Genomic DNA, 27,595 nt, shown 5'->3' with positions numbered 1-27,595 from the left:
TGGCTGTATTATATGGGTACTGTGATAAGGAATATTATAGGGTGACAGTGCCTGATACTGTTATGTGGTTACTGTGTCTGGCTGTATTATATGGGTACTATGATAAGGAATATTATAGGGTGACAGTGCCTGATACTGTTATGTGGTTAGTGTGTCTGGCTGTATTATATGGGTACTGTGGTAAGGAATATTATAGGGTGACAGTGCCTGATATTGTTATGTTGTTACTGTGTCTGGCTGTATTATATGGGTACTGTGGTAAGGAATATTATAGGGTGACGGTGCCTGATACTGTTATGTGGTTACTGTGTCTGGCTGTATTATATGGGTACTGTGATAAGGAATATTATAGGGTGACGGTGCCTGATACTGTTATGTGGTTACTGTGTCTGGCTGTATTATATGGGTACTGTGATAAGGAATATTATTGGGTGACGGTGCCTGATACTGTTATGTGGTTACTGTGGCTGGCTGTATTATATGGGTACTGTGATAAGGAATATTATAGGGTGACGGTGCCTGATACTGTTATGTGGTTACTGTGTCTGGCTGTATTATATGGGTACTGTGATAAGGAATATTATAGGGTGACAGTGCCTGATACTGTTATGTGGTTACTGTGGCTGGCTGTATTATATGGGTACTGTGATAAGGAATATTATAGGGTGACAGTGCCTGATACTGTTATGTGGTTACTGTGGCTGGCTGTATTATATGGGTACTATGATAAGGAATATTATAGGGTGACGATGCCTGATACTGTTATGTGGTTACTGTGGCTGGCTGTATTATATGGGTACTGTGATAAGGAATATTATAGGGTGACGGTGCCTGATACTGTTATGTCGTTACTGTGTCTGGCTGTATTATATGGGTACTGTGATAAGGAATATTATAGGGTGACAGTGCCTGATACTGTTATGTCGTTACTGTGTCTGGCTGTATTATATGGGTACTATGATAAGGAATATTATAGGGTGACAGTGCCTGATACTGTTATGTGGTTACTGTGGCTGGCTGTATTATATGGGTACTGTGGTAAGGAATATTATAGGGTGACAGTGCCTGATACTGTTATGTCGTTACTGTGTCTGGCTGTATTATATGGGTACTGTGATAAGGAATATTATAGGGTGACAGTGCCTGATACTGTTATGTCGTTACTGTGTCTGGCTGTATTATATGGGTACTATGATAAGGAATATTATAGGGTGACAGTGCCTGATACTGTTATGTGGTTACTGTGGCTGGCTGTATTATATGGGTACTGTGATAAGGAATATTATAGGGTGACAGTGCCTGATACTGTTATGTGGTTCATGTGGCTGGCTGTATTATATGGGTACTGTGGTAAGGAATATTATAGGGTGACAGTGCCTGATACTGTTATGTCGTTACTGTGTCTGGCTGTATTATATGGGTACTGTGATAAGGAATATTATAGGGTGACGGTGCCTGATACTGTTATGTCGTTACTGTGGCTGGCTGTATTATATGGGTACTGTGATAAGGAATATTATAGGGTGACAGTGCCTGATACTGTTATGTGGTTCCTGTGGCTGGCTGTATTATATGGGTACTGTGATAAGGAATATTATAGGGTGACAGTGCCTGATACTGTTATGTGGTTACTGTGGCTGGCTGTATTATATGGGTACTGTGATAAGGAATATTATAGGGTGACAGTGCCTGATACTGTTATGTGGTTCCTGTGGCTGGCTGTATTATATGGGTACTATGATAAGGAATATTATAGGGTGACAGTGCCTGATACTGTTATGTGGTTAGTGTGTCTGGCTGTATTATATGGGTACTGTGGTAAGGAATATTATAGGGTGACAGTGCCTGATACTGTTATGTTGTTACTGTGTCTGGCTGTATTATATGGGTACTGTGGTAAGGAATATTATAGGGTGACAGTGCCTGATACTGTTATGTGGTTACTGTGGCTGGCTGTATTATATGGGTACTGTGATAAGGAATATTATAGGGTGACAGTGCTTGATACTGTTATGTGGTTCCTGTGGCTGGCTGTATTATATGGGTACTATGATAAGGAATATTATAGGGTGACAGTGTCTGATACTGTTATGTGGTTCCTGTGGCTGGCTGTATTATATGGGTACTCTGATAAGGAATATTATAGGGTGACGGTGCCTGATACTGTTATGTGGTTACTGTGGCTGGCTGTATTATATGGGTACTGTGGTAAGGAATATTATAGGGTGACAGTGCCTGATACTGTTATGTGGTTACTGTGGCTGGCTGTATTATATGGGTACTGTGATAAGGAATATTATAGGGTGACGGTGCCTGATACTGTTATGTGGTTACTGTGTCTGGCTGTATTATATGGGTACTGTGATAAGGAATATTATAGGGTGACGGTGCCTGATACTGTTATGTGGTTACTGTGGCTGGCTTTATTATATGGGTACTATGATAAGGAATATTATAGGGTGACGGTGCCTGATACTGTTATGTGGTTACTGTGTCTGGCTGTATTATATGGGTACTGTGATAAGGAATATTATAGGGTGACGGTGCCTGATACTGTTATGTGGTTACTGTGGCTGGCTGTATTATATGGGTACTGTGGTAAGGAATATTATAGGGTGACAGTGCCTGATACTGTTATGTTGTTACTGTGTCTGGCTGTATTATATGGGTACTGTGATAAGGAATATTATAGGGTGACGGTGCCTGATACTGTTATGTGGTTCCTGTGGCTGGCTGTATTATATGGGTACTGTGATAAGGAATATTATAGGGTGACAGCGCCTGATACTGTTATGTGGTTACTGTGTCTGGCTGTATTATATAGGTACTGTGATAAGGAATATTATAGGGTGACGGTGCCTGATACTGTTATGTGGTTACTGTGGCTGGCTGTATTATATTGGTACTGTGATAAGGAATATTATAGGGTGACGGTGCCTGATACTGTTATGTGGTTACTGTGTCTGGCTGTATTATATGGGTACTGTGATAAGAAATATTATAGGGTGACGGTGCCTGATACTGTTATGTGGTTCCTGTGGCTGGCTGTATTATATGGGTACTGTGATAAGGAATATTATAGGGTGACAGTGTCTGATACTGTTATGTGGTTCCTGTGGCTGGCTGTATTATATGGGTACTATGATAAGGAATATTATAGGGTGACAGTGCCTGATACTGTTATGTGGTTACTGTGTCTGGCTGTATTATATGGGTACTGTGATAAGGAATATTATAGGGTGACAGTGCCTGATACTGTTATGTGGTTACTGTGTCTGGCTGTATTATATGGGTACTATGATAAGGAATATTATAGGGTGACAGTGCCTGATACTGTTATGTGGTTACTGTGGCTGGCTGTATTATATAGGTACTGTGATAAGGAATATTATAGGGTGACGGTGCCTGATACTGTTATGTGGTTCCTGTGGCTGGCTGTATTATATGGGTACTATGATAAGAAATATTATAGGGTGACAGTGCCTGATACTGTTATGTCGTTACTGTGTCTGGCTGTATTATATGGGTACTGTGATAAGGAATATTATAGGGTGACGGTGCCTGATACTGTTATGTCGTTACTGTGGCTGGCTGTATTATATGGGTACTGTGATAAGGAATATTATAGGGTGACAGTGCCTGATACTGTTATGTGGTTCCTGTGGCTGGCTGTATTATATGGGTACTGTGATAAGGAATATTATAGGGTGACAGTGCCTGATACTGTTATGTGGTTCCTGTGGCTGGCTGTATTATATGGGTACTGTGATAAGGAATATTATAGGGTGACAGTGCCTGATACTGTTATGTGGTTACTGTGGCTGGCTGTATTATATGGGTACTGTGATAAGGAATATTATAGGGTGACAGTGCCTGATACTGTTATGTGGTTCCTGTGGCTGGCTGTATTATATGGGTACTATGATAAGGAATATTATAGGGTGACAGTGCCTGATACTGTTATGTGGTTAGTGTGTCTGGCTGTATTATATGGGTACTGTGGTAAGGAATATTATAGGGTGACAGTGCCTGATACTGTTATGTTGTTACTGTGTCTGGCTGTATTATATGGGTACTGTGGTAAGGAATATTATAGGGTGACAGTGCCTGATACTGTTATGTGGTTACTGTGGCTGGCTGTATTATATGGGTACTGTGATAAGGAATATTATAGGGTGACAGTGCTTGATACTGTTATGTGGTTCCTGTGGCTGGCTGTATTATATGGGTACTATGATAAGGAATATTATAGGGTGACAGTGTCTGATACTGTTATGTGGTTCCTGTGGCTGGCTGTATTATATGGGTACTCTGATAAGGAATATTATAGGGTGACGGTGCCTGATACTGTTATGTGGTTACTGTGGCTGGCTGTATTATATGGGTACTGTGATAAGGAATATTATAGGGTGACGGTGCCTGATACTGTTATGTGGTTACTGTGTCTGGCTGTATTATATGGGTACTGTGATAAGGAATATTATAGGGTGACGGTGCCTGATACTGTTATGTGGTTACTGTGGCTGGCTTTATTATATGGGTACTATGATAAGGAATATTATAGGGTGACGGTGCCTGATACTGTTATGTGGTTACTGTGTCTGGCTGTATTATATGGGTACTGTGATAAGGAATATTATAGGGTGACGGTGCCTGATACTGTTATGTGGTTACTGTGGCTGGCTGTATTATATGGGTACTGTGGTAAGGAATATTATAGGGTGACAGTGCCTGATACTGTTATGTTGTTACTGTGTCTGGCTGTATTATATGGGTACTGTGATAAGGAATATTATAGGGTGACGGTGCCTGATACTGTTATGTGGTTCCTGTGGCTGGCTGTATTATATGGGTACTGTGATAAGGAATATTATAGGGTGACAGCGCCTGATACTGTTATGTGGTTACTGTGTCTGGCTGTATTATATAGGTACTGTGATAAGGAATATTATAGGGTGACGGTGCCTGATACTGTTATGTGGTTACTGTGGCTGGCTGTATTATATTGGTACTGTGATAAGGAATATTATAGGGTGACGGTGCCTGATACTGTTATGTGGTTACTGTGTCTGGCTGTATTATATGGGTACTGTGATAAGAAATATTATAGGGTGACGGTGCCTGATACTGTTATGTGGTTCCTGTGGCTGGCTGTATTATATGGGTACTGTGATAAGGAATATTATAGGGTGACAGTGTCTGATACTGTTATGTGGTTCCTGTGGCTGGCTGTATTATATGGGTACTATGATAAGGAATATTATAGGGTGACAGTGCCTGATACTGTTATGTGGTTACTGTGTCTGGCTGTATTATATGGGTACTGTGATAAGGAATATTATAGGGTGACAGTGCCTGATACTGTTATGTGGTTACTGTGTCTGGCTGTATTATATGGGTACTATGATAAGGAATATTATAGGGTGACAGTGCCTGATACTGTTATGTGGTTACTGTGGCTGGCTGTATTATATAGGTACTGTGATAAGGAATATTATAGGGTGACGGTGCCTGATACTGTTATGTGGTTCCTGTGGCTGGCTGTATTATATGGGTACTATGATAAGAAATATTATAGGGTGACAGTGCCTGATACTGTTATGTGGTTACTGTGGCTGGCTGTATTATATGGGTACTGTGATAAGGAATATTATAGGGTGACGGTGCCTGATACTGTTATGTGGTTACTGTGGCTGGCTGTATTATATGGGTACTGTGATAAGGAATATTATAGGGTGACAGTGCTTGATACTGTTATGTGGTTCCTGTGGCTGGCTGTATTATATGGGTACTATGATAAGGAATATTATAGGGTGACAGTGCCTGATACTGTTATGTGGTTACTGTGGCTGGCTGTATTATATGGGTACTGTGATAAGGAATATTATAGGGTGACGGTGCCTGATACTGTTATGTGGTTACTGTGTCTGGCTGTATTATATGGGTACTGTGGTAAGGAATATTATAGGGTGACAGTGCCTGATACTGTTATGTGGTTACTGTGGCTGGCTGTATTATATGGGTACTGTGATAAGGAATATTATAGGGTGACAGTGCCTGATACTGTTATGTGGTTACTGTGTCTGGCTGTATTATAGGGGTACTGTGATAAGGAATATTATAGGGTGACAGTGCCTGATACTGTTATGTGGTTACTGTGGCTGGCTGTATTATATGGGTACTGTGATAAGGAATATTATAGGGTGACGGTGCCTGATACTGTTATGTGGTTACTGTGGCTGGCTGTATTATATTGGTACTGTGATAAGGAATATTATAGGGTGACAGTGCCTGATACTGTTATGTTGTTACTGTGTCTGGCTGTATTATATGGGTGTACTGTGATAAGGAATATTATAGGGTGACAGTGCCTGATACTGTTATGTGGTTACTGTGTCTGGCTGTATTATATGGGTACTGTAATAAGGATTATAGGGTGACAGTGCCTGATACTGTTATGTGGTTACTGTGGCTGGCTGTATTATATTGGTACTGTGATAAGGAATATTATAGGGTGACGGTGCCTGATACAGCCAGCCACAGTAACCACATAACAGTATCAGGCACCGTCACCCTATAATATTCCTTATCACAGTACCAATATAATACAGCCAGCCACAGTAACCACATAACAGTATCAGGCACTGTCACCCTATAATCCTTATTACAGTACCCATATAATACAGCCAGACACAGTAACCACATAACAGTATCAGGCACTGTCACCCTATAATATTCCTTATCACAGTACACCCATATAATACAGCCAGACACAGTAACAACATAACAGTATCAGGCACTGTCACCCTATAATATTCCTTATCACAGTACCAATATAATACAGCCAGCCACAGTAACCACATAACAGTATCAGGCACCGTCACCCTATAATATTCCTTATCACAGTACCCATATAATACAGCCAGCCACAGTAACCACATAACAGTATTATATGGGTACTATGATAAGGAATATTATAGGGTGACGATGCCTGATACTGTTATGTGGTTAGTGTGTCTGGCTGTATTATATGGGTACTGTGGTAAGGAATATTATAGGGTGACAGTGCCTGATACTGTTATGTGGTTACTGTGTCTGGCTGTATTATATGGGTACTGTGATAAGGAATTTTATAGGGTGACAGTGTCTGATACTGTTATGTGGTTACTGTGGCTGGCTGTATTATATGGGTACTGTGATAAGGAATATTATAGGGTGACAGTGTCTGATACTGTTATGTGGTTACTGTGGCTGGCTGTATTATATGGGTACTGTGATAAGGAATATTATAGGGTGACAGTGCCTGATACTGTTATGTCGTTACTGTGTCTGGCTGTATTATATGTTTACTATGATAAGGAATATTATAGGGTGACAGTGCCTGATACTGTTATGTGGTTACTGTGTCTGGCTGTATTATATGGGTACTGTGATAAGGAATTTTATAGGGTGACAGTGTCTGATACTGTTATGTGGTTAGTGTGTCTGGCTGTATTATATGGGTACTGTGATAAGGAATATTATAGGGTGACAGTGCCTGATACTGTTATGTGGTTACTGTGTCTGGCTGTATTATATGGGTACTGTGATAAGGAATTTTATAGGGTGACGGTGTCTGATACTGTTATGTGGTTAGTGTGTCTGGCTGTATTATATGGGTACTGTGGTAAGGAATTTTATAGGGTGACAGTGTCTGATACTGTTATGTGGTTACTGTGGCTGGCTGTATTATATGGGTACTGTGATAAGGAATATTATAGGGTGACAGTGTCTGATACTGTTATGTGGTTACTGTGGCTGGCTGTATTATATGGGTACTATGATAAGGAATATTATAGGGTGACAGTGCCTGATACTGTTATGTCGTTACTGTGTCTGGCTGTATTATATGTTTACTATGATAAGGAATATTATAGGGTGACAGTGCCTGATACTGTTATGTGGTTACTGTGTCTGGCTGTATTATATGGGTACTGTGATAAGGAATATTATAGGGTGACAGTGCCTGATACTGTTATGTGGTTACTGTGTCTGGCTGTATTATATGGGTACTGTGATAAGGAATATTATAGGGTGACGGTGCCTGATACTGTTACTGTATGGGATTACTGCGGTTTTTCTTTATTATACGGTAGTGTTATAAGATACTACTGTAGATCTAGTACTATAAACAAAGGAAGTTGCACTCTGTAGTGCTAAAGCATGTAAATATGTAACATATGAAATATGAGTGGCAATACTCCTCTGTATAGTAAGAAGAAATTGAGACGCTTAGCACATAATTTGGCCCATTCATGCATGCCCAGCAGCAGCGACAAGGCGACCTCAAAACTGCTCTGGGAAATATTACTCTGTGGACACATCCATGGCTGATTTCAGAATTTTAAGCGGCTGTGGAATCCCGGATCTGATTAGAAATGTAATTCCATATTCCATAATAGATGATTTAGATGTTCCACTCATCTACTGTGATTACATGTAATTTTTTTATGTTGAGTATTTAAATATTTCCAGGTATCTCTGACTGAGGGACACAAGTTTGAGCGAGACGTTGAGCTCCTCGCCTACTACTCAGAGGTGAATAAACCAAGCGTGACTGTGGAGGCCGGAATTGTATCTTCTGATGCAGCCAAGGAGCCGAAATCAGGTGATTTATATGGGGTCTACCATTTCCCTGCACTATTCACATTTCAAGTACAGGTGTCAGGAAACAGTAGAAATTTTCAATAGTAATTCCACCCCTTCCCAGAGAGGAAGAACTGACACTTCAACCTCCATTGAAGTAGGATTCCACATTGAATATATAGGATACATTATAGCTGGTTATAACAGAAACTGATTATAACTAGGGAAGGGATAAAGAACTAACACCTCTACCTCCAGTGAAGCAGATCTACTCTGGGAGCTATAGACCCAAATGCAAATACATTTACTAAGTGGCAAAAAAGTACCTTTCCAAGGGAAGAGCTTCCTCTAATCAAAGCACTGATCCCCAGACCTTTTGGAGCCAGTGATCAGTGATGAATATTGGGGTTTACATCGATCTGATATTTATGGGAGAGTTATTTTTGGCATCGCAGCGAAGTTGCACACATATCGCATTCACTCACATCACTGAAAGACCAGTCTAGCCCTTCCAACTTAATATTGGTCCAATGGATGTTGCTATCCAGGCCATTTTTCATCTCCGTAGATAGGTAAAAGCGCATTAAGAAACATGATGACAATATCTACTACCTGGAACCTAGCATATCCCACAATGTTTGTGGGCTCAACCTTGATCCAATAAAGTGCAGAATTTGGGTTTGGTCAGGTTTTGGAAGATAGTTTGCTGTGAGAGTGTTCCATTCTCCCAATCTGAGTGTTTCCTTCTATAAAGGTAAGAGCTAGTGATGAGCAAGTATACTCGTTACTCGAAATTTCCCGAGCATGCTTGGGTGTCCCCCGAGTATTTTTTAGTGCTCGGAGATTTAGTTTTCATCGACGCAGCTGAATGATTTACATCTGTTAGCCAGCTTGATTACATGTGGGGATTCCCTAGCCACCACGCAACCCCCACATGTACTTATGCTGGCTAACAGATGTAAATCATTCAGCTGAGGTGAGGAAAACTAAATCTCCGAGCACTAAAAAATACTCGGAGGACACCCGAGCGTGCTCGGAAATCTCGAGTAACAAGTATACTCGCTCATCACTAGTAAGAGCCATTCCTGCAACATCAAGTTTAGTGTTTTTCTTTCCTTATTCCTTTTATGTAATTGTATATATCGTATTGTTTTGTCCCGATTTTGTATCATCTTTGCATATTTTTTTATAAACCCTCTATCTTTTTGGATTAAATGTATAAAATTTAATAGCTCTGTTCCTCTTGATCTGTAGACTGCACCCCTAAAGCCACACTCTACCTGTAATGAGTATCCAGAAACAATTTGGCTTTGCATAAACGATTGGTGGTGGCAGCTAGTAGTTCCGTTTCTTATTATAGAGTTAGCAGCGATCGTATCGAGAAATCTGTTTATATGTATGCTTTTTTTATGTGTGTGTGTGTATATATATATCTCATATATATATGTGTGTATATATACATATACAGTGCCTACAAGTAGTATTCAACCCCCTGCAGATTTAGCAGGTTTAATAAGATGCAAATAAGTTAGAGCCTTCAAACTTCAAACAAGAGCAGGATTTATTAACAGATGCATAAATCTTACAAACCAAAAAGTTTTGTTGCTCAGTTAAATTTTTATAAATTTTAAACATAAAAGTGTGGGTCAATTATTCTTCAACCCCTAGGTTTAATATTTTGTGGAATAACCTTTGTTTGCAATTACAGCTAATAATCGTCTTTTATAAGACCTGATCAGGCCGGCACAGGTCTCTGGAGTTATCTTGGCCCACTCCTCCATGCAGATCTTCTCCAAGTTATCTAGGTTCTTTGGGTGTCTCATGTGGACTTTAATCTTGAGCTCCTTCCACAAGTTTTCAATTGGGTTAAGGTCAGGAGACTGACTAGGCCACTGCAACACCTTGATTTTTTGCCTCTTGAACCAGGCCTTGGTTTTCTTGGCTGTGTGCTTTGGGTCGTTGTCTTGTTGGAAGATGAAATGACGACCCATCTTAAGATCCTTGATGGAGGAGCGGAGGTTCTTGGCCAAAATCTCCAGGTAGGCCGTGCTATCCATCTTCCCATGGATGCGGACCAGATGGCCAGGCCCCTTGGCTGAGAAACAGCCCCACAGCATGATGCTGCCACCACCATGCTTGACTGTAGGGATGGTATTCTTGGGGTCGTATGCAGTGCCATCCAGTCTCCAAACGTAACGTGTGTGGTTGGCACCAAAGATCCCGATCTTGGTCTCATCAGACCAGAGAACCTTGAACCAGTCAGTCTCAGAGTCCTCCAAGTGATCATGAGCAAACTGTAGACGAGCCTTGACATGATGCTTTGAAAGTAAAGGTACCTTACGGGCTCGTCTGGAACGGAGACCATTGCGGTGGAGTTTGTTACTTATGGTATTGACTGAAACCAATGTCCCCACTGCCATGAGATCTTCCCGGAGCTCCTTCCTTGTTGTCCTTGGGTTAGCCTTGACTCTTCGGACAAGCCTGGCCTCGGCACGGGTGGAAACTTTCAAAGGCTGTCCAGGCCATGGAAGGCTAACAGTAGTTCCATAAGCTTTCCACTTCCGGATGATGCTCCCAACAGTGGAGACAGGTAGGCCCAACTCCTTGGAAAGGGTGTTGTACCCTTGCCAGCCTTGTGACCCTCCACGATCTTGTCTCTGATGGCCTTGGAATGCTCCTTTGTCTTTCCTATGTTGACCATGTATGAGTGCTGTTCACAAGTTTGGGGAGGGTCTTAAATAGTCAAAAAAGGCTGGAAAAAGAGATAATTAATCCAAACATGTGAAGCTCATTGTTCTTTGTGCCTGAACTACTTCTTAATACTTTAGGGGAACCAAACAGAATTCTGGGGGGTTGAGGGGTTGAATAATAAATGACCCTCTGAAAAAACTTTTCACAATTTAAAAAAAAATAAACAAGGAAATAACATTCTTTTTTGCTGCAGTGCATTTCACACTTCCAGGCTGATCTACAGTCCAAATGTCACAATGCCAAGCTAATTCCAAATGTGTAAACCTGCTAAATCTGCAGGGGGTTGAATACTACTTGTAGACACTGTATATATATATATATATATATATATATATATATATATATATATATATATATATACATACATACATACATACATACATACATACAGGTCCTTCTCAAAAAATTAGCATATAGTGTTAAATTTAATTATTTACCATAATGTAATGATTACAATTAAACTTTCATATATTATAGATTCATTATCCACCAACTGAAATTTGTCAGGTCTTTTATTGTTTTAATACTGATGATTTTGGCATACAACTCCTGATAACCCAAAAAACCTGTCTCAATAAATTAGCATATTTCACCCGTCCAATCAAATAAAAGTGTTTTTTAATACCAAACAAAAAAACCATCAAATAATAATGTTCAGTTATGCACTCAATACTTGGTCGGGAATCCTTTGGCAGAAATGACTGCTTCAATGCGGCGTGGCATGAAGGCAATCAGCCTGTGACACTGCTGAGATGTTATGGAGGCCCAGGATGCTTCAATAGCGGCCTTAAGCTCATCCAGAGTGTTGGGTCTTGCGTCTCTCAACTTTCTCTTCACAATATCCCACAGATTCTCTATGGGGTTCAGGTCAGGAGAGTTGGCAGGCCAATTGAGCACAGTAATACCATGGTCAGTAAACCATTTACCAGTGGTTTTGGCACTGTGAGCAGGTGCCAGGTCGTGCTGAAAAATGAAATCTTCATCTTCATAAAGCATTTCAGCCAATGGAAGCATGAAGTGCTCCAAAATCTCCTGATAGCTAGCTGCATTGACCCTGCCCTTGATGAAACACAGTGGACCAACACCAGCAGCTGACATGGCACCCCACACCATCACTGACTGTGGGTACTTGACACTGGACTTCAGGCATTTTGGCATTTCCTTCTCCTCAGTCTTCCTCCAGACTCTGGCACCTTGATTTCCGAATGACATGCAAAATTTGCTTTCATCAGAAAAAAGTACTTGGGACCACTTAGCAACAGTCCAGTGCCGCTGTTTATGGTTCAAAAGTGGCTTGACCTGGGGAATGCGGCACCTGTAGCCCATTTCCTGCACACGCCTGTGCACGGTGGCTCTGGATGTTTCCACACCAGACTCAGTCCACTGCTTCCTCAGGTTCCCCAAGGTCTGGAATCGGTCCTTCTCCACAATCTTCCTCAGGGTCCGGTCACCTCTTCTCGTTGTACAGCGTTTTCTGCCACATTGTTTCCTTCCAACAGACTTACCATTGAGGTGCCTTGATACAGCACTCTGGGAACAGCCTATTTGTTGAGAAATTTCTTTTTGGGTCTTACCCTCTTGCTTGAGAGTGTCAATGATGGCCTTCTTGACATCTGTCAGGTCGCTAGTCTTACCCATGATGGGGGTTTTGAGTAATGAACCAGGCAGGGAGTTTTTAAAAGCCTCAGGTATCTTTTGCATGTGTTTAGAGTTAATTAGTTGATTCAGAAGATTAGGGTAATAGGTCGTTTAGAGAACCTTTTCTTGATATGCTAATTTATTGAGACAGGTTTTTTGGGTTATCAGGAGTTGTATGCCAAAATCATCAGTATTAAAACAATAAAAGACCTGACAAATTTCAGTTGGTGGATAATGAATCTATAATAAATGAAAGTTTAATTGTAATCATTACATTATGGTAAATAATGAAATTTAACACTATATGCTAATTTTTTGAGAAGGACCTGTACATACATACATACATACATACATACACACACACACACACACACACACACACACACTATATCTATATATATACACACACACACACACACACACACACTATATATATATATATATATATATATATATATATATATATATATATATATACACCGTATTTTTCGGACTACAAGACGCACTTTTTCCCCCCCCAAAAAAAGGGGGGAAAATGGGGGGTGCGTCTAATAGTCGCAATGCAGGCTTACCGTGGCGGCAGAGGTGCGGCGGCAGAGGTGTGGGGATGAGGAGGCGCAGTGAGCGGGGTCCCTTTCCCCGGTGAGGTGATGCAGCAGCCCGGTAATGCAGCAGAGCCGGGTGAATCCTGTTGTTACCGGTGGTGGCGGCCATCTTCCTGAGGCCGCGCGTGCGCAGATGGAGCGCTCTGCTGCCCGGGGCCGAGATGCGAACTCGGCTTCAGGAAAATGGCCGCCGCAATCCCCATCTGTGCACGCGCGGCATCCCGCGGCCATTTTCCTGAAGCCCCGGGCAGCAGAGCGCTCCTTCTGCGCACGGGCGGCCTCAGGAAGATGGCCGCCACCACCTGTAACAACAGGATTCACCCGGCTCTGCTGCATTACCGGGCTGCTGCATCACCTCACCGAGGAAAGGGACCCCTCTCACGCCATACCTCTCACTGCTCCTCCTCATCCCAGCACCTGTGCCTGTAACCACTGCTGCAACCCTCCCATGGACACCAGGCCGTGGCGTCGCCCACCTAAGCAGGAAGGGACCCTGCTCAGGTGCACGCCGTACCGGATCACCCCACCTCTGCCGACACCATGCCTCTTGTGACCCTGCTCTGCCACCGCCAGCCCTCAGGTAAGATACTGTAAATTCGGACAATAAGGGCTTGTTTCCACTTGCGAGAAACACGTCCGTGTCTCGCATGTGGAAACCAAGCTGTGGCGCCGGCACTTGGGAGCGGAGCGTGCGGCCACATAGGAACACATGGAGCTGCACAGCTCCGCTCCAAAGTGCCGGCGCCAGAGCTTGGTTTCCACATGCGAGACACGGACGTGTTTCTCGCAAGTGGAAACAAGCCCTAAGACGGACCCCCATCTTATAAAAAATCTTTTTTTCTGCAATTTTCACCCCAAATTTGGGGTGCGCCTTATGGTCCGGTGCATCTTATAGTCCGCGAAATATGGTATATATAGTGTGTGTGTATGTATATGTGTGTGTATATATATATATATATATACACACACACACACACACACCATACAAATAAATAGATACCACGGCAGAATTTTTGCCTTCTTGGTGTTTTTTCAGAGAATAAGAATAACACCAAAACTTTTTCTCCACTCATGGTTAGCGGTTGGGTGAAGCCATTTATTGTCAAACTACTGTGTTTTCTCTTTCTAAATCATAATGACAACCCAAGACATCCAAATGACCCTGATCAAAAGTTCACATACCCCATTTCTTAATATCGTGTATTGCCCCCTCTAACATCAATGACAGCTTGAAGTCTTTTGTGGAGGAGGTTCTTTATTTGCACTCTTGAGATCTCCCCACAGTGGCTCAATGATATTGAAGTCAGGAGACTGAGATGGCCACTCCAGAACCTTTACTTTTTTCTGCTGTAGCCAATGACAGGTCAACTTGGCCTTATGTTTTGGATCGTTGTCATGTTGGAACGTCCAAGTACGTCCCATGCGCAGCTTCCGAGTGCAAATCCTTTATTTGAAATAAAAAAAAACACGCTGTTTTACACATTTATTTAAAAATAGAAAACAAAGTTATACTCATTTTTATGCCTAATCCATTGAAGCCCAAGTCACCTGTAAAAAAAAAAAATAAATAAATAATAATAATGAACATATCCCTCACATTTTAGAGGTGAAGATAATCCATACTGTCCAAAATGAATGGTGCCATGATACGACAGTTCAGGCTGAAAAACCAGGACGCAATGAGCTACTGCGAGCGCAGCTTCACTAACAAGAGGTGAAGTCATAGAGGTTAACGCTGGTCACTGAAGAGTTCCTACGGGCATTTACTCTGAGTGGCCTGATGAACTGCCGTGACCTCAATTAGATCACCGCTAGCACCGGGAGAATTGTCTCTTTTCAGAGATTATTAAGAGCAAGTCAAATTCCCTTCTGAGTCTTCCCGTGTGGCCATGCCGCCTGCCTTTAATAACGTGACAGAACGGCCGGTGGTGCAGAGATTCATGATACCAGCACGGTCCTGTAATAGAAGCCACCGGGGTAACAAGCCAGATCATGACATTTCTTACTTCTAAATCTTACCCCATCACCTGTGAGTGATCTTATTGAGAAGTAGAAGGAACTGTAGCAACTCAGTCACAAAGTGGCACAGATTGGGGTCACCGTGTTTTGAGGAGCAGAGGGCAGAAAAGTCACCAACGCTCTGCTGACTCCATAACTGCAGAGTCCAGACCTCCTCTGGTAATAACAGCACAAACACTGCGCCCCCAGTGGGAGCTTCATGGCCGAGCAGCTGCATGCAGCCTTACATCACCAAGCCCAATGCTGAGCGTTGGATGGAGTGGTGTAAGACTGCCACCACTGGACTCTAGACAAAAAAAACACCAGTATACAGGCAGAGATGCTTACCACTGGACTCTGGAGGAAACGTGTTCTGTGTGGTGATGGATAACACTTCTCTATCTGGTGTCTGATGGATGAGTCTGGGTTTGGTGAATGTCAGGAGAAAATTACCCGCCTGACTGGATTGTGCCCGCTGCAGTTTGATGGAAGAGGGATAATACTATGGGCTTGTTTTTCAGGTGGTCGGCCTCAGCTCCTTCCAGTGAAGGGAAATCTTAATCCTTCAGCACAAGACATTTTGAACTATTGTATCTTCCAGCTTTGTGGGAACAGTTTGGGGGAAGGCCCTTTTCTGTTCCCCATGACCGTGCCCACAAGGTCCATACAGACATGGTGGAGGGAATTTGGTGGAAGAACATGAACGGTGTGACATGCATCAAGCACTGATAATTTAGAATGTATAAGGGCCCAAGACCAGGTGGACACCAACTCCTTTCTCTATGAAATTAAGTTGTTCTCCTGCAGAGGACATGGCTGCTTGTGTTCTACAACAAAACACTGATTTTCTGGTCCCCGGATAGTGGATTGTTTTGATTTGCACCATAAGGTTTATGGCAGCTGATTAATAGGAAGCTCTTTTATAATTTTTGATCCGTAACTCCGCGTAAAAAGGAAGAAGCCACTGCTAGAAACCTCTGGTAATGATTTCTCTTCCTCGAGATTCAATAAACAAGTCCTTTGGTGTCCCCGACACATGCCAAATGAACGCCTGACACATTTCACACAGATTTGTAAAATTAAAAAAAATATTTAGACTGATTTGCCATTTTCTGAAACTTAACTTTTTTATCCTTCTGCAAATGTAACTGAGTGAGGGTTTCTTTTCAGTTATATTGATACGATTTGGGTGTATTTATTTATTTTACTCACTTATATATCGCACTTTACAGACATTATCAGCACTGTCCCCCATTGGGACTCTCAATGTAAATTCCCTAACAGTATGTCTTTTGAGTGTGGGAGGAACCCGGAGGAAACCCACGCAAACACGGGGAGAACATGCAAACTCCTTGCAGATGTTGTCCTTGGTGGGGTTTGAACCCAGGACTCGAGTGCTGCAAGGCTGCTGTGCTAACCACTGAGCCACATGTTTTGAGTTTGTTTGTTTTTTTCACTTCAGTGAACATTTTTTGCTAAATTACGTACACAATCACACTGAATGTTTCTTTTTTAACATTTTGCAATTTAAACCTTTATATAGTCTGTATATGTGTAAGGAGAAGGTTCGGGCTGCGGGTACCTTTGCTCTGCCGGGTCCAGGACTGTCAGGGCTGTCTTCTCTGTTGTCCGGGGGGAAAGAATAAAAGACCGGACACATCGCTTGGTTCAGAAGCTGGGGGCGCTTAAAAGAAAAGGCGCGCAGTGTCGCGCCTCTCTTCCAGGATCCAGGATTGCATGCAGCTTCACTGACTTTAGCTGCACAAGTTTATGGACTAAGGGCTCAGCGGAAAATACCGGAGACCAACTGCTGCCGCCAGAAGACAGACTGTTGTCTCCAGGACCTCTGGAGAAACATCGCGCCATCTGTTGTCTGCGCTACAGTCTTCAAAACGTCATCTGCAGCCCGGGAAACCTCTGACACGATAAGATAAGAGAACTGTTGCTACCCCTGTTTCATTGTTCATTAATCTGGCACTTTTTTTACCAATTAACTGTTTACCTCCCTGCGAGGAGTACCTCATTGGTAAATTAAATTGTTATACTTTGTTAACCCTTGCTCTGCCTGTCACTGCATCCCACAACCTGCTTACACATGTGTACAGTGGGTACGCAAAGTGTTCAGACCCCTTTAGATTTTTCACTCTGATTCATTGCAGCCATTTGTTAAATTCAAAAAAGTTCATTTTTTCTCATTAATGCACCCCATCTTGACTGAAACAGAAATGTAGAATTTTTTGCAAATTTAATTAAAAAGAAAAGCTGAAATATCACATGGTCATAAGTTTTCAGACCCTTTGCTCAGACACTCATATTTAAGTCACATGCTGTCCATTTCCTTGTGATCCTCCTTGAGATGGTTCTACTCCTTCATTGGAGTCCAGCTGTGTATAATTAAACTGATAGGACTTGATTTGGAAAGGCGCACACCTGTCTGTATTAGACCTCACAGCTCACAGTGCATGTCAGACCAAATGAGAATCATGAGGTCAAAGGAACTGGCCAAGGAGCTCAGAGACAGAATTGTGGCAAGGCACAGATCTGGCCAAGTGTTTTTCAGATACAGGGACAGGACGACTGGTTGTCATTGAAGGAAACATGAATGCTGCCAAGTATAGAGATATCCTGGATGAAAACCTCTTCCAGAGTGCTCTGGACCTCAGACTTGGCCGAAGGTTCACCTTCCAACAAGACAATGACCCTAAGAACACAGCTAAAATAGCAAAGGAGCGGCTTCAGAACAACTCTGTGTTGACTGGCCCAGCCAGATCCCTGACCTAAACCCAATTGAGCATCTCTGGAGAGTCCTGAAAATGGCTGTTCACCATCCAACCTGACGAAACTGGAGAGGATCTGCAAGGAAGAATGGGAGAGGATCCCCAAATCCAGGTGTGAAAAACTTGTTGCATCGTTCCCAAGAAGACTCATGGCTGTACTAGCTCAAAAGGTGCTTCTACCCAATAATGAGCAAAGGGTCTGAATTAGTGATGAGCGAGTATACTCGTTACTCGGGTGTCCTCCGAGTATTTTGGCGTGCTCGGCGATTTAGGTTTTTGTCAACCCAGCTGCATGATTTGCGGCTGCTAAACAACCTGAATACATGTGAGGATTCCTTAACAAACAGGCAACCCTCACATGTATTCAGGCTGTCCTGCAGCTGCAAATCATGCAGCTGTGTCAACAAAAACTAAATCTCCGAGCACGGCAAAATACTTGGAGGACACCCGAGCATGCTCGGGAAAACCCGAGCAACGAGTACACTCGCTCATCACTAGTCTGAATACTTATGACCATGTGATATTTCAGTTTTTCTCTTTTTAATAAATTTGCAAAAATTACTACATTTCTGTTTTTTATCAGTCAAGATGGGGTGCAGAGTGTACACTAATGAGAAAAAAATGAACTTTTTTGAATTTACCAAATGGCTGCCTGCAATGAAACAAAGAGTGAAAAATGTAAAGGGGTCTGTTGGGGGTCGAGTTCCCGCCTCTGCACAGGGGGAATCTCGGGCCATCTCCGCTGCGGTCTCCCATTCTTCTCCTGCCGCAGTGGAGCCTGCTCATCGGAGACGTCGGTCCCAGCGTCTCGCTCAGTCTGACTCTGTGCTCCCCTTCTGATCGCAGCTGGGAACAAGTGAAATAAAGTCCAGTACCGCTCACACCTACACCCCGTACGGTTCTCGGGTGCTAAAATGTTTGCTCACATTGCTGGCTCTGAGCTGTGTTAGCTTCACACAGCCAGGCATACAACCACAGCACCTTCACCTCTGCTACATGTGCAACCCCAAACAAACTGATACACCCAAACCTTAACTGCAGGTTTAAATTAAAACCGTGGTCATGGGCCATTTATAAGACCTGGACTGGAGGGAGAGATCCGTCCCACTACCATCCTACTGATCTCTCCAAAAATTAAAGGCAACACAGGTTTTCCTAAACTGACTTGGCCAAATAACTTCACCCAGTCGACACTTGCTTTCATTTTGCATGATAACTACAGCCGTGGCTGTGATTACAATGCACCCCAGTATGTTTCTAAGCACAATCTGGGGGATAGATAATCTCATATGTTTCCTCTCACTATATAAATATACATATATAAATATATTTATACGGTATTTACACTTGAAGTTTTCCACCTCAGGAGACTAGAATCTGTGGTCGTTTGATCATCTGTACAATACACTTCAATACTATAGTTTGATTTTTATAAGAGATCATCAATTTCAGTCACAGTCAGTCCGTACAGACTGGGGCAACATTTTTTTTTCTGATTCTACTTCCTAAATCACCAGGATGGAATAAACATACAAAATAATAGAAAATCAGTTTTTCATCATATGAAACTTCACGCTAAATTATTAGCGTTTTGCTCCTCTCTAAATTCTACGTCGTTTCATTCCCTTCTAGTTGCCTACAAGTTATGGACTCTAGTTCGGCGAAAATTCCTCTCAAAATCTCTCATTAGATGTGGTAAGTCCTCCTGGGATCAGGCTGGTATTGCTGTATTATAGTACAGTATGTTATAGTAACTGATCCGCGGTGACCAATTGTAGTCATAGTGTTTGGGTCGCAAAGGTGTGTGATCATCTTAATTGTCTCTCGCCAAATCATATATCAAATAAATATACGTAGAATAAACCACTCATGATTGCAGACTCATTCACTAGTAGGATTCTTCTGTGTTATCGTGGAAATTGCACATACTTGTATAGACAATCACTTATCTTGATCATTGCTAAAATCTGTAATTTCTCCTCCCTCAGGAGGGTCTTAATCAATATTCATTGCCTTTTGTGATTCTTTTCTGTTTCCTAAGCAATAATCATTCTTAGCAAAAAAAACAGGATATGTTGGAACAAACATGTCAAAGACCACAGATTTTTTTTAATTTAACAGGTGTGAATCCGCACATAATCTCCATTTTGATTTATATATATGTCCATTTTGTATACCTTCATCAATTTCTTTATATCCTTAACATCAGGAGATCACACCTTCATTGGAGTTTAAATAAAACAAACTTTAACTTCTTTACATCAAATAGAATAATTTCTAAGTTTATTAGAAGATCGCATCAGACATCTTGGATGAATATCAACTCTGCTCTATTAGGACAAAGCTATAACTGGTGACCAGCTATGCTTCATTGTTTCTTAGGGTGCTTCCAATCTGCATTTTGTCAGATGTTCTTTGGTCCCGTCGGGACTTGTGTCCGAACCCCACTGCAAAACGGAATTTGAGTGTATACGCCAACGGGGCCATAGACTATAATGGTGCGAATAAAGTGAACATGTGCTCTGTCGTGCATCATTTTTGGGCATATACGCCTACTGAAGGTGGACAATCATACTTAGTAGACTGCGTCTGGATGTCCATCTCCAGTAGGCGTACACGCCCGAAAATGATGCACGACAGAGCACACATTCACTCTGTTCGCACCATTCTACACTGTGTTCCAAATTATTATGCAAATTGGATTTAAGTGTCATAAAGATTTAATTGTTTTGTTTTTCAAATAAACTCATGGATGGCATTGTGTCTCAGGGCTCAATGTATCACTGAAATCAATCTTAAACACGTGATAATTGGTTTTCCAGGTGATTCTAATTAAAGGAAAACTACTTAAAAATGATGTTCCACATTATTAAGCAGGTCACAGTTTTCAAGTAACATGGGAAAGAAAAAGGATCTTTCTGCTGCCGAAAAGCATCAAATAGTGCAATGCCTTGGTGAAGGGATGAAAACATTAGAAATTTCCCGAAAACTTAAGCGTGATCATCGTAGTGTTAAGAGATTTGTGGCTGTATCTGAGCACCGTTGTGTTTATGCTGATAAAGGCATAATGAGGAAGATTTCTGCCAGGCAAGTTCATCGGATTAAGAGAGCAGCTGCTAAAAAGCCATTACAAAGCAGCAAACAGATATTTGAAGCTGCTGGTGCCTCTGGAGCCCCTCGAACCTCAAGGTGTAGGCTCCTTCAAAGGCTTGCTGTGGTGCATAAACCTACTATTCGGCCACCCTTAAACAGTGTTCACAAGCAGAAATGGTTGCATTGGGCCCACACATACATGAAAACTAATTTCCAAACAGTCTTGTTTACTGTTAAGCGTTGAGCAACCCTGGATGGTCCAAATGGATGGAGTAGTGGATGGTTGGTGGATGGCCACCATGTCCCAACAAGGCTGCAACGTCAGCAAGGAGGTGGAGGAGTCATGTTTTGGGCCGGAATCATGGAGAAACAGCTGGTAGGGCCCTTTAAAGTTCCTGAAGGTGTGAAAAAGACCTCTGCAAAGTATACTGTATAGAGTTTCTGACTGACAACTTTCCTCCATGGTATAAAAAGCAGAAATGTGCCTTCAGGAGCAAAATCATCTTCATGCTGACAATGCACCATCTCATGCTACCAAGAATACCTCATTGGCTGCTATGGGCATAAAATGAGATAAACTCATGGTGTGACCACCATCTTCCCCTGACCTCAACCCTATAGAGAACCTTTGGAGTATCATAAAGCAAAAGATCTATGAGTGTGGGAGGCAGTTCACATCAAAACAGCAACTCAGGGAGGGAAGAAATACAAGCAGAAACTCTCCAAAAACTCACAAGTTCAATGGATGCAAGAATTGTGAAGGTGATATCAAAGAAGGGTTCCTATGTTAAAATGTAACTTGGCCCGTTAGGATCTTTTGGAGTTAAATAGATTTTTTATTCAGTTAATGTGACCTCCTAATGCTGCTAATTCCACAAATGAGCATTTTCAGTTCTTTAAAACATATCAATTGTTTAGAAATTCTACTGTGCCTAATAATTTGGAACAGTGCATTTTAAGTTTTTATTCATTTTGGAGATTATATTGTTATCATTGGGAGGTTTCTTCAATAAAATTCGATGTATACTCTAACGGGTGATTACTTTTATTAGACTGACTGTCATTTGCACCAACCATTTAGGAAAATCCGATTAAAATGTCAGTTGCATAATAATTTGGAACATAGTGTAGTCTGTGGCTCCTACGCCAGAATCCTGTTGTGTGGGGGGTTCAGATGTAAGCCGTGACGGAGCCACCAAGTGAGTGACATAACCCAATTTCAAAGCACCCTTAGCGACTGATGTCCTGGCTCTTCACGGCTCAGGTCATCTTTTCTTCCCCATACTTATCAATAAACTTTGTGGTTGTCACCACTGATCCTTCACGCAACATCTTGTTGATATTCTTTGTCTTCCAAACAAATCCTGACATGAGGTGTCTTTTCTTGGTTCACTGATTTAGAGACATCGTGTGGCTGCTCTCAAATCATGATATTCTCTTAGATTTTCTATCTTTGAAGATTAATTTTTATTGATCGACCTAAAACTTGTTAATGCTAATTGCCTCTCAAGGATTCCATGATATCCATGATAGACTCTTTTGCATGACATTACTGGAGCAATGCAGTGTTCCATCTTGCTTTGCAATTTGCCACGTTGCAGCCAAAACAAAGACAACTTGGAGGTTTTATCCACTGTGCATCAACCCAAGCTCAATCTTCCTTGTTCTGGGGTTTGTTGCCATGGAAAATGATGCCTTCTCCTTGCTTCCCATGAACTCGCCAATGTTTATTACTTAATTCTGGATACGTCTCTCATTTCCTGAGTATCATCAGACCTGTTCTTGTTCTGTCCAGCCTTTTTTCCACTGGTATCAGCTGTTTAATCTACCTTGTTCCTGAGTTTAACTCCTGGCTTTTTTCCTGGACTCTGGCATTCTGAATCCAGTATCTATGTCCCTGGAATCTGAGCCCATGCTATTCTACTGCTTCAGGGTCCTGGCCTGGACCCTAACAATGACTTCTCTGCCCCAGTCCTACTGGTTATGACCTGTGGCTTTGTCTGACTGCACTTCAATCCTGTTCCCCTTTGATGTCCATCCTTGACTTTGTCTCTGACATCCCATCCTTGGCTTTGTCTCTGACGTCCATCCTTGGATTTGTCTCTGACGTCCATCCTTGGATTTGTCTCTGATGTCCATACTTGGATTTGTCTTTGATGTCCATCCGTGGCTTTGTCTCTGACGTCCATCCTTGGCTTTGTCTCTGACACCCATCCTTGGCTTTGTCTCGGACGTACATCCTTGGCTTTGTCTCTGACATCCATCCTTGGCTTTGTCTCTGATGTCCCTAGTTATTTTTGATTTATCTTCATGCAGTTGTGGATGTCACCCCTTTCACAGCCTTTAACTGCTGATTTTGGTATGGATAGATAGTGTAGGGCAAATGTACAGCTCCAAAAGGAGGGACTCTTTTCAAACCAAATTGGAGGCAACATTTCATGTTATATTGGTCAAGTGCACATTTACCTGGTCAGCAGAGGTTGTAAAATGTGTAACATTCTTTGCACCTCTCTATGAAAAAATATAACTTTTTGCATAACAAATGTACATGTTTCTATCCAAATTGTAGTCTTCAAACCAGTTGTGACCTGGAAATGGGGGACACTTTGGAGCATCAGATGGTGCATCACTAGTTTGACCACAGACATTGCTGGGAAAGATACTCTCAAATGAATCACTTGATGTATTGACCGAATAACTGCAAAAATATCACCAAAAACATATTACTCATTAAACAATGGAGGTCTATAGTAGAAAAATGCAATAAAATGAACAAAAATATATCTAGAAAACAATGTGATTTTGAAAAAAAAAGCCACAATCATGGCTGACCTTACAACAGACCAGGTGAAGATGTTGGTCTGCTCCTCTCAGCAAAATGTACTTTTCAGATTATCCCCAAAGTACCATCAATAATCTTCCTTTCTTTTGGGGTCTACTCTGTCAGACACTGCCACACCCTACCAGCCTTTATGCCTGCGAGTTGCAGTTGTGTATCACCCTCCGAGCCCCTTATATCAGTTCCTCGTTCACTTAACCACCGGGCTTCCACGGTTCCTATCCTGTGACATCCCCACCCTCATCATGGGTGACTTTAACATACCCATTGGTGATCCCCTCTCCCCATCTGCCACTCATCTTTTATCTCTAACTTCCTCTTTCAGCCTTTCACTGCCTACTAACTCTCCTACGCATGAAAATGGAAATACTTTGGACTTTATTTTCTCCCAGCTCTGCACAGTGTATGACTTTACTAACTCCCCTCTTTCGCTCTGTGACAGCCAACTGTCACCTCACTCAGGATACCCCCACTTTCCACACTTATATACTATATACGTGCCATTGATACCCAAAACTCATGAAGAATTTAGAATCCTCATTGGTCCAAATCTCCTTCCTTTATGTCCTAACTCTGCACTGAAATATTATAGTGAAACACTACAAAGTGCCCTGGATAAACTCAACCTACTACACATAGAACAATTCTGCACAGTCGGCGACAACCCTGGCACATGTTGCAAACACGTTTTCTCAAGCGGTGCCCCATGTGCACCAAACTTCTGTGGAGAAAATCCAATCTGGTTGAAGATTCCATCGATTATAAGTTCATGCTAAAAACATACAACTCTGCCCTTCACCTATCTAAAGAAACCTACTTCAATACCCTTATTACCACATTGAACAATCCTAAATGACTCTGACAATTTTCATTCTCTCCTCAATACAAAAGTACAGGCCCTGACCACCGACCTCAACGCTGATAATCTGGCCAATTAATAAAAGTTGTAGCCAGCTCACCCAGTCTGTTGTCCTTTGGAGATCTGCTCACTGCCACGAAGCCGCACAGAATTGAAATGGGAGAGGCACACCCATGATGCAATAGCCACAGAATGCAACAGAAAATTCCAGCGACTCTTTCCTACTTGGCAATTAAAAACCATTTTATTCTTTCATCTTTAAAATAATCCATATGGCGGAAGTCCTTAATATACACAGGGGGATAAAAAAAAGGGGCACACTGCTGCTTTATGCATGCAGACTACGCGTTTCGACCTTCTTAGGTCTTCTTCTAGGTTTAGAATGAGTTATTTACATATTGCAGACGCAATAATAGTGAAGAGACAAATATGATATAAGTGCAATGGGGTAATTTATTTCAACTTTTGTTTAACAAATATCTATTTTTATCGAACATCATAGGCAAATGATAGTCAAATTTTCTGTTTATGAATAATGAGATGAATACGGAGTCTGTGATTAACGGACCTAATAGATTTTGACATATATTATGTTATATGTAAAAAACTAAGGGCACTATGCTGCAATATACTTATCAAACTTTAACACATTCCGCATATAACAAAGTTTTAACCCTGTAATATAAAGGCACACACCTTATTTTAATTATGTAAATTATCAGATTCCTAATTGGACTGAGTTTCTAAGAGCAGGGTATATTACTTCCTTGGACACTGCTCACATTTGAGACCTAGAAAAAGACCTAAGAAGGCCGAAACACGTAGTCTGCATGCATAAAGCAGCAGTGTGCCCTTTTTTTTGATTCCCCTGTGTATATTAAGGACTTACGCCATCTGGATTATTTTGAAGATGAAAGAATAAAATGGTTTTTAATTGCCAAGTAGGAAAGATTTACTGGAATTTTCTGTTGTATAATCTGGCCAATTATCATTAAAAAAAAAACAACATATCCGACAGGACATTTTCTCACAATCCCCTAATATCACGCATTCTCCTGCACTGCATCCAGCTTACTTTCTGTATTTGAACCAGTCACAGAACAAGAAGTAAACAGGTTCCTTGCATTTTCTCGCCCTACTACCTGCAGCAGTGACCCTATTCCCTCATGTCTCCTCCAGTCCCTTTCCCCAGCTGTCATCACTCACGTAACTAAAATATTTAATCTCTCCCCCTCTTCTGACATCTTTTTCTTCTCATTTAAACACGCCAGCATACACCCTTTATTTAAAAACAATCCGTCGACCAGAACTGCGCTGTCAACTACAGGCCGGTCTCTAGTCTTCCCTTTATCTCTAAACTTCTTGGACACTTGGCCCACTCCCTTCTAATCTGCTATCTCTCTTCTTGACCTTTTCAATCTGGTTTCCGCTCCTTACACTCAACTAAAACTGCCCTCACTGAAGTCACTAATGATCTACTAATAGCTAAATCCAACGGTCACTACTCCATGCTGATTCTCCTGGATCTCTCTGCAGCATTCGACACTATGGACCACCAGCTCCTTCTAACTATGCTCTGTTCCATTGGCCTGAGAAATACCGTTCTCTCCTGGTTCTCCTCCTATCTCTCTGACCGCTCTTTTCCTGCATCTTTTGCTGACTGCTCAGCAAGCATTAATCACAGTTTACTGTATTGTAGGAGATTTGTGATTAAATATGTGATCTGGCCAGGAGAGGGCAGTAGCGAGAGGCTGGAGTTAGAGTGCGGCGAGTCAAAGGAGAGTCCAGGTGGAGGTGAAGCTGCGGATCCTTTGAGAAAGTCTGGATAGGGTGGTGCGACTCTGGATCTGCTGTTGGTGACTCTTGGACGCGTTGTTTGGCTTTAAATGAGCCAACTCGATGAGGACAACCAAGTACACTGCATATTTGGCTAGGCCACATGAGGCCTTATCTCTGAGAACTTAGGGAAGTTTTGCGCTGGAGAGATCGGCATTCCCTAAGAGATTCAAGACGGCGTTTCTGATTATTTGGGACTCAGCCCAGCAAGGACCTTTCTACTTCAGTCTTAAGGTACCTTCACACTGAACAACTTAACATTGATAACGATAGCGATCCGTGACGTTGCAGCGTCCTGGATAGCGATATCGTTGTGTTTGACACGCAGCAGCGATCAGGATCCTGCTGTGATATCGTTGGTCGGAGCTAGAAGGCCAGCACCTTATTTCGTCGCTGGCTCACCCGCTGACATCGCTGAGTCGGCGTGTGTGACGCCGATTCAGCGATGTCTTCATTGGTAACCAGGGTAAACATCGGGTTACTAAGCGCAGGGCTGCGCTTAGGAACCCGATATTTACCCTGGTTACCATTGTAAATGTAAAAAAAAAAAAAAACACTACATACTTACATTCCG

General features: G+C 42.0%; 1 protein-coding gene across 2 annotated transcripts in view; it reads left to right on the top strand.

Annotated features, from left to right (window-relative positions):
* LOC143805462 (von Willebrand factor A domain-containing protein 5A-like) overlaps positions 1 to 27,595 on the top strand; it is a 150,404-nt gene that overhangs the window by 46,398 nt on the left and 76,411 nt on the right. Inside the window, exons 6-7 of one of the 2 annotated variants that reach the window (XM_077284871.1) lie at positions 8,515 to 8,647; positions 20,027 to 20,089. In XM_077284871.1, coding sequence (XP_077140986.1) covers positions 8,515 to 8,647; positions 20,027 to 20,089 — 196 coding nt within the window. The remainder of the gene's footprint in view (positions 1 to 8,514; positions 8,648 to 20,026; positions 20,090 to 27,595) is intronic. The other variant, XM_077284881.1, reaches the window with a different exon arrangement.

The sequence above is a fragment of the Ranitomeya variabilis genome, chromosome 1, assembly GCF_051348905.1.
Source record: "Ranitomeya variabilis isolate aRanVar5 chromosome 1, aRanVar5.hap1, whole genome shotgun sequence".
In the NCBI taxonomy this organism is placed as follows: domain Eukaryota; kingdom Metazoa; phylum Chordata; class Amphibia; order Anura; family Dendrobatidae; genus Ranitomeya; species Ranitomeya variabilis.
The sequence above is the reverse complement of the archived record's forward strand: the minus strand, read 5'-3'. Positions and strand labels throughout refer to the sequence as shown.